Source organism: Chenopodium album, chromosome 22, assembly GCF_948465745.1.
Source record: "Chenopodium album chromosome 22, dcCheAlbu1.1, whole genome shotgun sequence".
Lineage (NCBI taxonomy): Eukaryota > Viridiplantae > Streptophyta > Magnoliopsida > Caryophyllales > Amaranthaceae > Chenopodium > Chenopodium album.
This window is the reverse complement of record NC_137855.1, coordinates 33026203-33041717: the sequence shown is the minus strand read 5'-3', so window position 1 is coordinate 33041717 and position 15515 is coordinate 33026203. Positions and strand designations below refer to the sequence as shown.

Here is a 15515-nt window from a genome sequence, read left to right as displayed (position 1 = left end):
TTTGGGGTGGCTCTCTTATTGTCCTATATCATGTTACATGTTATTTGCAACGATTTGACGTAAAGTAAAATGTCTAATCGTTGCAAATAACATGTAACGGAGGTAGCAATTTGTACTTAAAGGCTAGAAGGGTGCAAAAAATGGAAGAGGTCAAGTTAGAAATCCTACCTTGGCTCCTAGTTCCCTATTGATAGGAAGTCGACCCGCTGGGTTAGCTCAACGTAAAGAAAGCTCTTGACATATGTACTTAATAAAATGGGGCATTTAATTTAACACCGATGAAATTTGGCTTTTTAAAAACTAAAATCAAAATATAAATAGATAAATATAAAGATGCATATAAGTTAAATGGGATTTTGTAAAAAAACTAACATATCATAAAGTTAATCGTAAGACTCTCTTTACTTCACCTTAATAGAATAAAATTCAGTAAATTTAATTTCAGTTCAGTATTAATAATTTCAGTTTAGTAAAAATAAGCACAGTTTAGTAATAAATTAGTAACCTTGAACAAGCAATACAACAGAAAATCAATAAAAAATCATTTCAGTTCAGTAAAAATAATTTAAGATTAGCAAATATAATTTCAATTCGACAAAAATAAGGTGAAGTGAACGGGACTAAATAAGAAAAATAAAAATGGATAAAAAAAAATATACTCGTATATGTACTTTAGTGGATTTAGATTTATTGACATTAATAGCCGGCAACAATAATAACGATGCTACAGGATCGTGAAGCTGCTTTCATAGTTTTTTTTTTTTTTTTTTGAAGGACTTAGTTCTTATTTGTATTACACTTATTACATTTGTTGTTAATTTACTCTGATTTTTTCAAAGAGTTTGGACATGGAGTATCATTGTTCTGCTACAAAAATTAAGATTCATATGAAGAACCTTTGAATCAACCTAAGAAGCCTATTTCAAAGGCTGTCGTGTTTTTTTTTTTTTTTTTTTTTTTTTAAAAAAAAACAATATTTAAAATCCGTAATGGGATGATATGATTGAAAACTTACTGGATGACTTGGTAGACTCACAAGAGAATAGGCATGTAAATAATTATAACATTGAGTTAGAACTTAGAAGGTAGTCATAACTCGTAAGGTGTTAAAGCTTAAGGAGCGAGCATGACTGATATGAAACCTTGATATATAAACTGTTTAACTTGTTTTGACTTATTTCAAACAAACAAAGTTCAAATCGATATAAAGAGATCAGATAAATTTAAATAGAATAAAGCCTTTACACCAAAATAAATTTAAATAAGTTCAAACAAAATAAGTGAAATGTAAATAAAATATCTTAATACTTTAAGATGAGCCTTGTTGCCTAAAAGCTTTTTCTTATTTTTAATAATTTTAAGTAGTGAATGGAATAGCGTAATCAACCTGCAAAGTAGCTCAAAGTGTTATATTCGAGTTACAGTAATACATGTTTAAACACCATTTTATTCGCGTGACAAAGTACCTTATTTTTTGGGGTATATGCAAAATGCAATAGCACCAGTCGATCACCCAAGTACGACCCATACATACAATGATACAAGTAAAATTTAAAGATAAAAGGTGAAGGCATGTATTACATGCGCTGTTTATTAGCCATTGATTAAGTCAGATAAATGAAAATGTTTTTCAAATTTGAAATCCATGAGAGTCTGACAATTTGGCTTCAACAACACGAATTTTTAACAAGGTGCACATACATAGCAGCATGAACTTTGACTAGTAGCTATAACAACACAAACTTTTGCATCGGGTACACAAAATAACATAAATGAAACTCGATACTAAAGATTTTATCGAAGACAAGGTATCTTTAATATTTTATTATTATATAAAATCATCTTGGATTACGTGTCTCAATTTTCATTTGTGAAAAATGATCAAACAGTGTTTCAAGATAATTTTAGTCTGTAGGGGTTATTTTAGTGATCAAAATTCGTAATTTTTTTTACCAAAAACGTATCAATGGTGTGTTAGAAAATACTTTGGTTAAGGTCTTGGGTAAATTTGGACCTTAAAGACTAAATATGATATCAAAATTTGCAAAAAAGTTAATAAAATATTAAAGATTTGGCATCTTCAACAAAACCTCCGGTGCTGAATTTTATTTATGATAATTTGTGCACCCGATGAAGAAGTTGATGTTGTTATGCTAATAGTCAAAATTCATGATGCTACTTGCACCTTGTTAAAAGCTCATGTTGTTGAGACCAATTTTGCTTATTTTATACGGAGTATCATAGCCTGCTAAATTTATATGTAAATCAATTAGAGCACCATCTTACAACGAACTAGTTTCAACTTATATATGACTTAGGGCCTGTTCTCATTGACTGAACTCAGCTGAACTGAACTGAACTGAACTGAACTGAACTCAGCTGAACTGAACTGAACTGAACTGAAATGAATATTTTATAAGAGAAGGAAATTAGGAGCTGAACTGAACTGAACTGAACTGAACTGAACTCAGCTGAACTGAACTGAACAGAATTTCAACGTAAGAGAACAGGCCCTTATTCTCCGATTGATCTAAACAAGTACAGAGAAAATAATGCATAAATTTACAGTATTTAGTACAATGCAGGTGGTAGTGAGTGATGATGAGTATTCGGCCCTCCGGGGGACACCCTATCCGTATCGTCTTTCTTCTCCAAGGATTGCCTTCTATGCAAATTAACCTTCAAGTCGTCATACCCAAAATATTCAAAACTAGGATAAATTTTTGCATCTGCAAATCCTACAAACAAAATCAACTAACAACATCAACATGCACGTTAATTTAATATTAGCCATTTGAAAAGTTAAATAGATGCATTTAGTGGCTTGACTTTTCTCTCTTCCATGGCGATTTTCTGAGCTGGTTTTTTCACTCGGTTTGATTGATATGGCTAAGAAGAAGAAGCAAGCAACTACTCCTCAACCCTCAAACTTAGCATCATTGACTTCATTGAATTCTGGTTTGAATCAGATTAATGCTGATGGTTATCTTGCGAATATTTCCTCGATTCCTGAGGAGTCTGATATGGATGAACTGGTTACACCTCCCTCTCATCTGGTGAATCCTTCTTCTGCTGCTGGTAAGATTACTAGAGCTGAACTTGAAGCCCTCGAATTGAATCATCAAGCTGTTCTACCCAGTTTTCTGCAGAAATCCAATGAAACAGTACCTAGGGTTTCACGGGTTACTGTTCCATTGGATGCTGGAGCTATTCAGGGAAATCCAACTCAATTAAATGGTGATAACAGCAATTCTAATGTTCCTATTGCTGGTGCTAGTCTCAGTTTTGGAGATATTGCTCCAGATCTAACTCAGCCAGTTGCTAGGGATCCTCGAGTTACTGTCCCATTGAATACTGGAGCTGGTTCTGTTCCTGTTGATCTGGGTGAGTCTGATAGTGTTGGTGATTATCCTGTGTGTACTGATGTACCTCAGAAAGCTAACCCTTGGTCCAACTCTAAACTTACTGCTAAAGGAGCTTCTCTGTCATTTGTTGCCCCTGTTCTTAAGGATGGAAAATCTGTTGCTCAGCTGCAGAGTGCTGAACTGCAAGCAGGTAATCTTAAATGGAAAAACTCTGTTGTTTTCTATGTTATTGGTTACTACCCTACAATTGCTGCTGTTCATAGATATATTTCTGAAAATTGGACCTCTATTACTAAGCCTGATATATTCTGGCATGATGATGGTTATTTCTTGATTAAGATGCAAAACTGTGATGATATGCATAATTTTATGAATGCTGGACCACATATGTTTTATGGTAAGGCAGCTATTGTTAAACCTTGGAGTGATAAGTTTGATTTTCATGCTGAGGTGCTCAGAACTGTTCCTTTATGGGTGAGACTTCCTAATCTTCCTCTCAACTGCTGGGGGGTTGATACCTTGAGCAGAATTGGAAGTGTTATTGGGGTACCTCTGTATGCTGATGACTGTACTTCTAAGCAATTAAGGGTTACTTTTGCTAGATTGCTTATTGAAGTTGATATTACTAAGGCTTTGCCCCAAAGTGTATGGGTTGAGAATCCAGATGGCAACCTCATTGAACAGAAGCTTATCTTTGAATGGTCTCCTCCTTTTTGTAAGAAATGTAATAAAGTGGGTCATGATTGTAGTGCTCCTACTAAGTCTAAGACTCAGTTTCAGAAGAAACAGCCTGTTGCTAAGGAGCACACTAAGGTTTGGGTTCCTAGGCAGTCTAATCCTGCTCCTACTGCTGTTCCTGTCCCTACTGCTGGTGTGAATGAAACAGTCCATGGTGCTGCTATTATTACTCCTGCTCCTACTACTCACAAAGCTAATTCTGATTATGATTGGAGAGTAGTTGGAAGAAAGCATAGAAGCCATAGTGTTTCTTATCCTGTACCAGAGGTACCTAGTTCTAATGCTTATTCTTCTTTATTTGAAGATACTCATACTGATCCTATTGGGGGTGATGGTAATCCCCCTCTGGGAGGATGATTGTTGTTTCTTGGAATATTAGGGGTCTTAATGACCCTAATAAAGTAGCTTCTGTTAAGAAGTTACTCTTTGAGCAATCTGTTGATGTTATTGGCATTCTTGAAACTAAGGTGAAATTGAAGAATAGTGTCAAGCTACAGAAGAAGTTTGGCAAAGCTTGGTCTTGGTCTTGCAATTATGATCATTCTCATAAAGGTAGAATCTGGATTGGTTGGTTACAGGACAAGGTGAATGTAACTGTTCTCTTTTCTCATGAGCAGTTTATTCATACTGCTATTTGTTCTAAAGACTTGCAGCATCAGTTTGTTGTTACTTTTGTTTATGATCTTCACTCTATACATGATAGGGTCCTTCTTTGGTCTGGTATTAACATCATTTCAGTGAATACTGCTCCTTGGCTTGTTATTGGTGATTTTAACTCTGTTCTTCATGATGGTGATAGGTTTAATGGTATTCCTATTACTGATTATGAGGTGAAGCACTTTAAAGAGTGTATTGAAACAATGGATTTGTGTGAGATTAAAAGTAAAGGCTCTTTTTATTCTTGGAATAATAAAGGGCATGGTGATAATAGGGTTGCTACTAGAATTGATAGAGGTCTAGTTAACCAAGCCTGGATGTCTATTTACAGTTCTGCTGAAGCTATTTATCTCCCTCCCTTGCTGTCTGATCATTGTCCAATTTTGGTGGAGGTTGGTTCTCACTCCCCAGGGAAGGGAAGGCCTTTTAGATTCTTAAATTGCCTTGCTGATCACAGTGATTTCTGTTCTGTTATTGAAGCTGGTTGGTCTAGGGTGTCTAAGAGCAATGCTATGGTTGATATTTGGCAGAATTTGAAAGCTGTCAAGCAAGGTCTTAAGAGCCTAAACACCAAATACTTTGCAAATGTTGATGATAGAGTGGACCAAGCTAATTCTATGTTAACTCAAATCCAGGAGAAGCTTGCTGTTGATATTGCCAATGTTAGTTTGCATTTACAAGAAGCTTCTGCTATTGATCAAGTTAAGCATTGGATGAATATTCAAGAGAACATATACAAACAGAAAGCTAGAGTAGATTGGATCAGACTAGGAGACTCTAACTCTCACTATTTCTATTCTGTTATGAAGCAAAGACAACATAGGAATAGAATTGATTCTATTTTCACTGATTCTGATGTTCTGCTTAAAGATCCTATTCAAGTGGAAAATGAGATTGTTAGCTTCTATAAGGTTCTGCTGGGTACTAGAGCCCCCTTTTTGCCTGCTGTTGATATTCAAACTATGAGAGCTGGTAAACAGCTGGACAAAGTTGCTATGGATATTTTGTCTGCTGAGATTACTTATTCTGAAATTGATGCTGCTTTGGCTAATATTGGTAATGACAAGGCCCCTGGTATTGATGGCTTTAATGCTGTCTTTTTCAAGAAGGCTTGGCATATTATTAAGCATGACATCTATGCTGCTGTTACTCAGTTCTTTCATACTGGTGTTATTGCTAAGCAATGGAGTTGTACTACAGTAACTTTAGTTCCTAAAGTTTCCCAGCCTTCTTATGTTAAAGAATACAGACCCATTGCTTGTTGTACTATGGTATACAAGATAATCTCTAAAGTGCTCACTCATAGAATTGCTCAGATTGTGGGATCTGTTGTTAGTGATTCTCAATCTGGCTTTATCCCTGGGAAGCATATTGGGGATAATATCCTCTTGGCTACTGAGCTTATCAAGGGTTACACTCACAAATTTATCACCCCTAGATGTATGCTCAAGATTGATTTGAGGAAAGCCTATGATTCTGTTGAATGGAGTTTCCTTAAGACTATCCTTGAGGAAACTGGTTTTCCCCAAAAGGTGGTTGGTTGGATCATGGCCTGTGTTTCTTCTGTCTCTTATTCTGTAATGGTGAATGGCTTTCCTTCTAAGCCTTTTCCAGCTCAAAAAGGGTTGAGACAAGGTGATCCTATGTCCCCTTTTCTTTTTGCTCTCTGCATGGAATATTTATCTAGGTGTTTGAAAGAGATGACTCTTGATCCTAATTTCAACTTTCACCCTAGATGTGAGAAGCTGGGTATTACTCATATGATGTTTGCTGACGATTTATTGCTCTTTGCTAGAGCTGATGCTGGTTCTATCCAACTTCTCTTATCTGCTTTTCAGAAGTTTTCTAAGGCCTCTGGTTTGTCTGCTAACCTTAGCAAAAGTGAGGTTTATTTTGGTGGCTTTCTTGAGGCTGATAAAGATAACTTACAAGCTATTCTTGGGATGAGCAGAGGTAATCTTCCTTTCAAGTATCTTGGTGTTCCTCTGTCTTCTAGAAAGTTGACTATTGCTCAGTGTAGACCCTTGATTGAGAAAGTTACTGCTAGGATTGATAACTGGTCTGCTAGACATCTCTCTTATGCAGGAAGGTTGCAACTTATTAGAAGTGTCCTTTTTGGTATTCAAGCTTATTGGGCTCAGATCTTCATTCTTCCTAAAAAGGTGCTTAGAGAAATTGAGTCAAGATTTAGGGTGTTTCTTTGGACTGGAAAAAATGCTTGTTCTAAGAAAGCTCCTGTTTCTTGGAATCATATGACCCTTCCTAAAGTTTGTGGTGGTTGGAATATCACTGTGTTGAGTGATTGGAACAAGGCTGCTGTTTGTAAGATTCTGTGGGATTTAGCTCATAAATCTGATAATTTGTGGGTTTAAATGGGTTCATACATACTATTTCAGCAACAGGAATCTTTGGGCTGCTCCTATTCCAAATAAGTGCACTTGGATTTTAAAGAAAATTTTAGGGTGCAGGGAAGTTATTGATAGCTTTGATGGTTGGTCTGCAGTTACTCACAATGGCAAAATGAGTATCTCAAAAGTATACTCTAAATTAAGACCTCAGGCTGATAAAGTGAATTGGAAGAGACTTGTCTGCAATAATCAAGCTTCTCCTAAGAGTATTTTTATAACTTCGCTGGCTTTGAAGAATAGAATGGTGACTAAGGATAGGCTTATCCACTGGCATATTAGTTGTGATCCTTTGTGTTTCTTTTGCCAGAGCTGTGATGAATGTGTTACCCACTTATTTTTCTCTTGTTCCTATTCTAGTGAGATCTGGCAAAAAATTCTTGATTTGCTGGAAATTCAGAAGACTGCTCAATGCTTTGAGCTTGAACAGCAATGGGCTGCAAGATTTTGCAGGAAAACTAGCAGAAAGTGTAGGCTTTATTTGATGTTCTTTGCTGAAACTGTGCACAGTATCTGGCTTCAGAGGAACAGTTTAATGTTCAATGGTAGCTGTCAGCCTGCTGATTTGGTCTTCAGAGAGATTGTCTACAGGGTTGCAGTTAGATGTTCTGATTCTGACAGGAAATTTCTGTATCTTTGATTCTGGTTTTGTAAGCTTAGGTCTGTTTGTTGGATTTGTTGCTGTTTTTTTTTTTTTGTGTTGTCTGGTCCTTTTCTTCAGAACCCTTCATAGAAGGTGGCTGAAGGTCTGAGTCCAGGTTGGTCCTTGGTTCTGTCTTGCACCCTTCCTAGAAGGTGGCTTGATAGTTTCTTGGATCTTGGGTGTTTGTTTGACTCTTTTGGGTCTTGTGGAGTTTGTTGTTGGTTATATCTTAGCATGCTGTAAGTTGTAACCTTTCTTTTGGTAATAAAATTCTTTATTTACCAAAAAAAAAAAAAATATTAGCCATTTGCATATATTGAGATTTGATGATTTCTAAAAGTGAAAATCCTTTTAGATTTATATAGCAATAAATATGACCAGTGGAATAGAAAACATGGTTATCTTATTCACATGTTAATAAATTTAGACGATTAGTAACAGTTCATACACATAATATGACAGTGACCAAGTAACTTGATAACCTTCAAGGCATTTATATTATATTATGACATCACACCTTAATTTAATCCATAATTGCGTGACAAACGAAAAAGCGATTTTGGCTACTGCTAAATATCATATACATAAGGTCAAAGTTTGGTCAAATTAAACAATCAGAACAGATTAAAGCACAAATAAGGTGAACTAAACAAGCCCTTAATTTTTTTCTAACCTATATAGAAGAGGGTGGCATGGGGGAGGAATGATGCACACAACCAAATTTTTTATTTTATTTTAGGAACCTTTATTTTATTTATTTATTTATTTTTATTTTTTTTTGAGGAAGCACACAACCAAAATTAAATGAGCCTGATCAAAGGAAAATCACGAAAGTGTTACACCTTCATTTGTTAAATCAAAAAGAAAGGAAATCACCGATCTTTGTAATTTACACCGGCATATTTCTACAAATTCTTTCACAATAACATTTTTATCGCAACATGAGACAAGAAACTTCAAGTTTAAGATGCTTAGTTTTCATCCGGACAATCTTTCAGCACTTTATTCAAAACGCTATGCACTCGTCGTAGTTTGGCGATCTAAGGGGCGGGCTCCAACAGAGATTTTCTATCTCGGATGAATACAATCCATTCCTCAACATAAATTTTGAAAACATGGTGCTCTTTGCTCAACATATGAACCGATATTCCAGACAATCTTTCAGCTCTTTATTCAAAATGCTATGCAGCTCCAACAGAGATTTTCTATCTAGGATGAATACATTCCATTCCTCAACATAAATTTTGTTAACATGGTGCTCTTTGCTCAACATATGAACCGGATATTCCAGAAGTGCCAAGGACTGTGACCTACAAGTGAGGAAAAAAAAAAAGTATAGTTGAATAATACGGAATTTGCAGTATACATAAGAATCATGATAAAAGTTATTGTAGAGAGGGATAACAGAAGTCTGTCTTTTGTTAAGGCTCTTCAACCTACAACAGAAATCTTCATCAAATAGTTGAACATTTACTGGTATCCACACCTACTATATCAGGTCTAGATGTGAATATATGCTCAAGTAAAGAATTTCAAACAAATTCCCAACATCAAAAAATTGGATTTGAAAACAACAAACTCCTTTCCCCCCATTTAGGTTCCGTTTGTTTTGATGAAAAACTTTTTTCATGGAAAATCATCTTCCAAAGAAATAAAAATCAGTAGAAAACATAATGGTGAAAAGGATCTTCCTTAGTTTGATAATAGGAAAGCTAATTGAGAATAAGTAAAATGTAGATGAAAGGGAGGAGAAGGATAGAGGAGAGAAAATAGAGTAGTGAGGAGGGAACAGAAAAATGTGGCGTACCTTTCCTAAAGGAAATGGTTTTTTTTCTCTAAAAAGTATATCCACATACGGAAAAATTATTTTCCGCCCTTCAGTAAAACAAACCAAAATTTTTTGCAGAAATGAAGTATAATAATTTTTTGCAGAAATGTTTTTATTAAAACATACGGAGCCTTGTAGTCTATTACACAGCAATTTCATCATAATATGATATTCAAATATCAATTCTGAGGTTGAAAAAGAGGAGTTATTTAAAACCTAAATGAATTGAAAAAAGTTTCTTATTGGCACAATCATTCTCAGATACTTCAAGTATAATAAGTTTCCCAGCAGCTCTTATATCACTTACATCATTAATATATGAAAGCATGATTAATATACTCTCAAGTCACAGCATGAACACAAGCTACTAGCTATAGAAACTGGACACATGCAATTAAGCATAATAGTCATAAGGTACAAGTCTCAAAACTCACACCAAGAATCCATCTCTAACTGGAGGATTTTCCTTTCCTTGCAATCATTTTTTTATGGCAAAACATTTGTCCCAAAATCTGAGTTTCAACTTATTTAGGCCCATACTTATAAAAATAAAATAAATAAATAAATAAATAAATAAAAAGGGTACGAAGTAATCATAAATGACTGGCCAAGACCCATTTTTTCAATTGACATATCTCAGGTGATTATTTTGATATCTTTTTAGCAATTAATTGTGCCCACAACTATTAAGCCACACTTCAATATTTCAGATGTACTTTGGCTTTACTAACCAGTTCACACAGTGGAACACACAAAATAAATGTCCCTTCTAGATATCCTACATATTATTTTAGAAATCCAGGAATAGACGATAAGATTAAATGCTTTTTGTACCTTTCCCCATTGAGAATCAAGACCACCGCACCTCATCTTTAAATGAATCATCCTCCTTCCCAACTCTGACTCTACTTTCTTCTTCAGATAGACTTCATCAGGTCCAAATGAATCCAAATACTTACTATAGCGATCATAAGCTGTCTTCAAAGCCTGAGCATAGTGTTCTGGAAGAGGTTTCACATTCTACACAATAAATTGGGCATAATAAGACAGAAAACTCTACTTATAATAAGCCTGTATTTGATTGTGTCCCATAATACCTCGCCACTCATTCCAACAAGGTCATCAATTGCCATTTTGAAGGTCTCAAGACTGCCGATGAACTCTTCAGATGCTTCAGCTGCACGGAATATGCTTTTCAAGCCCTCCTTGCCAACTTTGTCATCAGAATCTTTTGATAAGACCTTTGATGCATCCTTGACAAGAGAAGATGGGAGTTCCCCCCAGTCTGCAGCCATGAAGTCCTTGAACACAGCTTTTATTTCTGAATCTTTTATGTCAGGCAAGGGAGCCACATCTTTACTGAAAGAACGGATGCTTCCAAATGCCAACCCAAAGGGGGACCTGCAATCTGTCCATAAGCATATAAGATTAATAAGAACCAAAAAGAAAGGAATTGTTTCAAACTAATGTAGTTATCATGGATTCATCCTGAGGCAGTTATCATGGATTCATCCTGAGGACTATGCACAGCAAAAAAAAAAGACTGGGAATTAGAAGTCTTGCAATGGTAACAACAAAGAAGGGTCACCAAGTTTGAAACTATCGTATTTACAATGACCTTGCTTCTTTCTTTACAGAATTGGATATTAAAATTGTTTTTAGGTTTTTATCCTTTTGTTTTTTAAAGAGCTTTAGCGAAAAACTTCTAGGGTTAGGCAATGTCCATTGTACTATGTTCATTTTGTATCAAATGAACATATTTCGTTGCAAGTTTGCAACTTATAAACTGTTGAAATGAATGTTGCAAATTAAATATACATCCCATGATCCCAACGAATTATTCAGGAAGAACAAATTCCCTAAGAAAAATTGTATCACATTGAAAACCTATACTTGCCAACTGCTTAAAGCTAAAGTTCCTCCTATCAATTACCCACCCATTAAGCTTAAAAAACTATGGATTTCGATCCCAATTTACATCTTCCTGACGATACCACAATCATATCAGCAATCAATAGGATAGTATGCCCACACAGAATAACATCGCTCCCAACAATTCAGGTTAATTATAATTTTATTTTAAAAAAGGAAAAAGAGAGAGAGAGAGAGAGAGAGAGAGAGAGAGAGAGAGAGAGAGAGAGAGAGAGAGAGAGAGAGAGAGAGAGAGAGAGAGAGAGAGAGAGAGAGAGAGAGAGAGAGAGAGAGAGAGAGATGGGAGATGGTAAAGTAAAAATACAACACTAGAACTTGCCAAAGTTTGAGAATTGGGAGGAGGAGGTAAAGGTTGATATTATTGTCACGTTAAGAGATTGTTTGGGACTTTGGGGTATATATTACTATATTAGGGCCTTGGGGGTTTCCTTGAGTTGATGTAATCACAAAGAAGACTTGCTAGCAATTATGATTGCACAATTTGGATTTTTATGTTACTACAGTGGCTAACGCGAGTGATTCGCGTTATAGTTAGCTATGTTTAAGGACCTCTTTCGGTTTGACATGATGTCACAAATTTAGTTAATTGATGAGGCAAATATATATAAAAACAAATGTTTTAGGATATAAATGTCTAAATATTCTTAAAAGTTTTTTAAAAAAAAAGATAACATTCTTAAAAGTCTAGGTAGAACAATCTAGCTACTTGAAGCCTAAAAAGTCTAAGTGTAGAAGCCATAACTTATTCTCACACGGTTCCATAAAAGGCTTGATTTGACTATATGCTTGTCAATATGTAATTTAATCCTTAAAAGAAGCCCCAACCTTGCAACATAAGCTTGCAAATTGAAGTATGGGCTAGGTCTTTCTACAATGGGAAAATAAGAAATGGAAAAGGGCAATAGTTACTATTTCAATATGGGACACCCCTATACCAGCAAATCAGCAACCACTCATCAGCCATCATCCGCAGAGACAGTGGACAGTCCAAGAATCAGGTAGAGAATTAATTAATGTTCTAGTAAAGATTACAGACTTACAATCCAAGATCTTAGAACTAAATGTCTACTTTACAAAGTATATACAGCACTGTTGTATATAACATTTCGATATATTTAAAACAACAAACTGTATAGTCCTTCAATCAACTTCAGCTTGATGGGTGTAATACATCTTTCATAAATACTTCCTCCGTAATAAATTAGTTGATACATTTTGACTTTTGACATTATTCAAAATTCTAGTTTGGCTAACTTTTGTGATTTATAGATAAGAAAAATCATCAACATGTGGGATTCTGTTAGATTTCTCTCATTGTTTATTTTTAAACTATCACCTTTTTTTTTTTTTTGGTGTATTATAATGTTTATAGTTCTTTCTTACTGATAATTCGATATAAATAAGGTTGAACTGATGCATTGGCAAGCGAGACAAATCAAACATGTCAACCAAAAAAACGTCTTCTTGTTCCCTACCGTTCCATGATTTTCCTTTACAAAGTAATCAGGTTAAAGTCTTTTTATGCTATTAACAAGTATTCCAAGGACATTGAGGAAACTAAATTCATAAAAGTTCCATTACTAAAATAATTACATTGGCAATGAGTACGTCAAAAAATGAAGATATCAATCCAAGAAGCTACATGATGAAAGATTGAATATGTAAAAGCCATAATTGCCTTCAATGATTCTTGTACCAATCAGTGTTCATCACTCTATAACATTCATACTAAACCACAAGCTTCTTAAATTTTTTCCTTGATTCATATTAATTAAATGATGTGGGGTGGCCGAGGTACAAGAAAACGAGTAATCTATCAAAAACTTAGTTTATCTTCCTGTTTTTTAGTAAAGACTCGAGTAAGGCTTACATTACAAAATAAATTAAGTGCACTAATTTGAACTTAATCTTAAAACTATATTTTTAAAAAGTTACACTGAGAATTTTGCACTTTGTGCCAATCATCTATGATTAACAACATTCGACCAACATAACTTTACCATTGATCCTAAAAATTTGCATTATTCAAGTTAAATAACATAGCCCTAATCAATCACAGGTAGTTCGAATTCTGTAATTTTCACACTAAATCAGATTCATCAACATACATAAAAATTAAAACCAGGTGATCAAAAACCAAAACCAACCTAGAAATTCAAATGAAAAAGCAAATAAATTACAACAGATCAATCGAAAAAACCCAGAAAATCCCAAAAATCATTTTCAATGTTAAAACCCAGAATTCCAATAAACTCAAAATTAAATCCAAAATTTTCCCACAAAAATAAAATCAAAACTAATAGTAATTGAAAAATGGATGAACAAAGAGAAGGAACCTGATGAAGAAATATGATTGAACGGAGTTGACGAAGAACGGGGTGAGAGACTGAAGAAGGAACGAGAAGATTGATGATGGTGGGAAAGTGAGTCATTGAGAATCCGATTACCCAAAACAGCGTAGTAAAGATATGATTTGAAGCTTGAAGAAGAACGATGAAGGGATCTCAGTGACGCCATTGCAGCTTTTGCTCGATTTCTTTCTGTTTCCCCCAACAATAACAAGAATAGGAGAGGAAATTATCAGTCTGTCACGTTAAGGGATTATTTTGGATGTTTATGTTACTACTTACTAGTGGCTAACGCGCGTGATTCGTGTACTGGTTAGCTATGTTCAGATATCTCTTTCGGTTTGACCTGATGTCACAAATTTAGTTGATGACAACATTGATGAGGCAAATATGTTGTTAAATGTTTTAGGATATAAATATCTAACTATTGTTAAAGTTTAAGAAACACTTATGAGAGTAAATAAACATTTTAAAAAGATATAAGGAAAATTTAACAAGAGCACACCAATCTTTGCTTCGTTCTCCCAAAATGCCCCAACTTTCAAATCTACTCAAAATAAACCCAAGTTTGTATTTTTTTTCCTCCCATAGCGAGCCTAGTAGGTCACTTAACGTGTTATACACTTATACCATATTGCGATATACGTGTCATGTCCTCATTTGCTAATTTTTTTAAAAAAACAAAATTGATAATTAACAAAAATTGTTTAATATTAATTTTTTAAAGGAAATGCACCGGATACCTCTTTCAATTTGCCCTAATGTCACAAGTTTAGTTAATGACAGCATTGATGAGGCAAATATGTAATAAAATGTTTTAGGATATAAATGTCTATCAATTCTTAAAAGTTTAAAAAATACTAATGAGAGTAAATTAAATTTTAAAAGGATATAAGGAAAATTTAACAAGAACACACCAATATTTGCTCCGTTCTCCCAAAATGCATCAAGCCATCAATTTTTAAATCTGCTCAAAATAAACCCAAGTTTGTATTTTTTTTCTCTCATAGCAAGCCTAGCAGGTCCCTTAACCTGTTATTCACTTATACCATACTGCAATCCACGTGTCATGTCCTCATTTGTTAATTTTTTTTTAAAAAAAAGAAACAAAATTGATGATTAACAAAAATTATTTAATTTAATTTTATAAATACACTTTATTAATTCCAATTTTGTCCAATTTACTTTAATTAATCTCAACTACAGATTATTGTACAATAATCCCATTTTATTTTAATAATCACAACTATCGATTATTTTACAAAAATACACTTTATAATGATTTTGGGAACAGGTAGAGAATGAGGAATTGCTCAAGTAGTTAGAGCTTCCCTTCTGATTTCAATAGACCTTGGGATTATTCTCAACATCCGCCTTTGTGGCTCTTTAAAAAATAAAAAATAAAAAAAAGTCTAGACGGGCTTAACGGGCCAGTTTTATAATTAGTGTCCAAGCCCGCCCATGTTGCAAGTCGTCCTGTGATCCTGTCCATGAACAGCTCTAATTTCTGACCCGGAAAGACGAGTCGACCCTTTTCTTAATCAGGGCGGGCCCCTGAGCCCTGACCAATGAACGTGTCTTATGTATAAAAGTATAAAC

General features: G+C 34.6%; 2 protein-coding genes across 2 annotated transcripts; one reads left to right on the top strand and one right to left on the bottom strand.

Moving 5' to 3' along the window:
- The first annotated feature begins 7280 nt into the window (after nucleotides 1-7280).
- On the top strand, nucleotides 7281-7805 carry LOC145604217 (uncharacterized). The gene has a single exon (XM_081660154.1). It carries the CDS (start codon nucleotides 7281-7283, stop codon nucleotides 7803-7805), a length of 525 nt encoding a protein of 174 aa, XP_081516280.1.
- An 828-nt stretch (nucleotides 7806-8633) lies between these two features.
- LOC145605746 (succinate dehydrogenase subunit 5, mitochondrial-like) lies at nucleotides 8634-14160 on the bottom strand. Its single transcript, XM_081661816.1, has 4 exons — nucleotides 13905-14160; nucleotides 10734-11044; nucleotides 10471-10656; nucleotides 8634-9118 (listed from the first exon to the last, which is right to left on the bottom strand). Exons 1-4 carry the CDS (start codon nucleotides 14083-14085, stop codon nucleotides 9056-9058), a joined length of 741 nt encoding a protein of 246 aa, XP_081517942.1. The 5' UTR covers nucleotides 14086-14160; the 3' UTR covers nucleotides 8634-9055.
- Between the last annotated feature and the right edge of the window lie 1355 nt (nucleotides 14161-15515).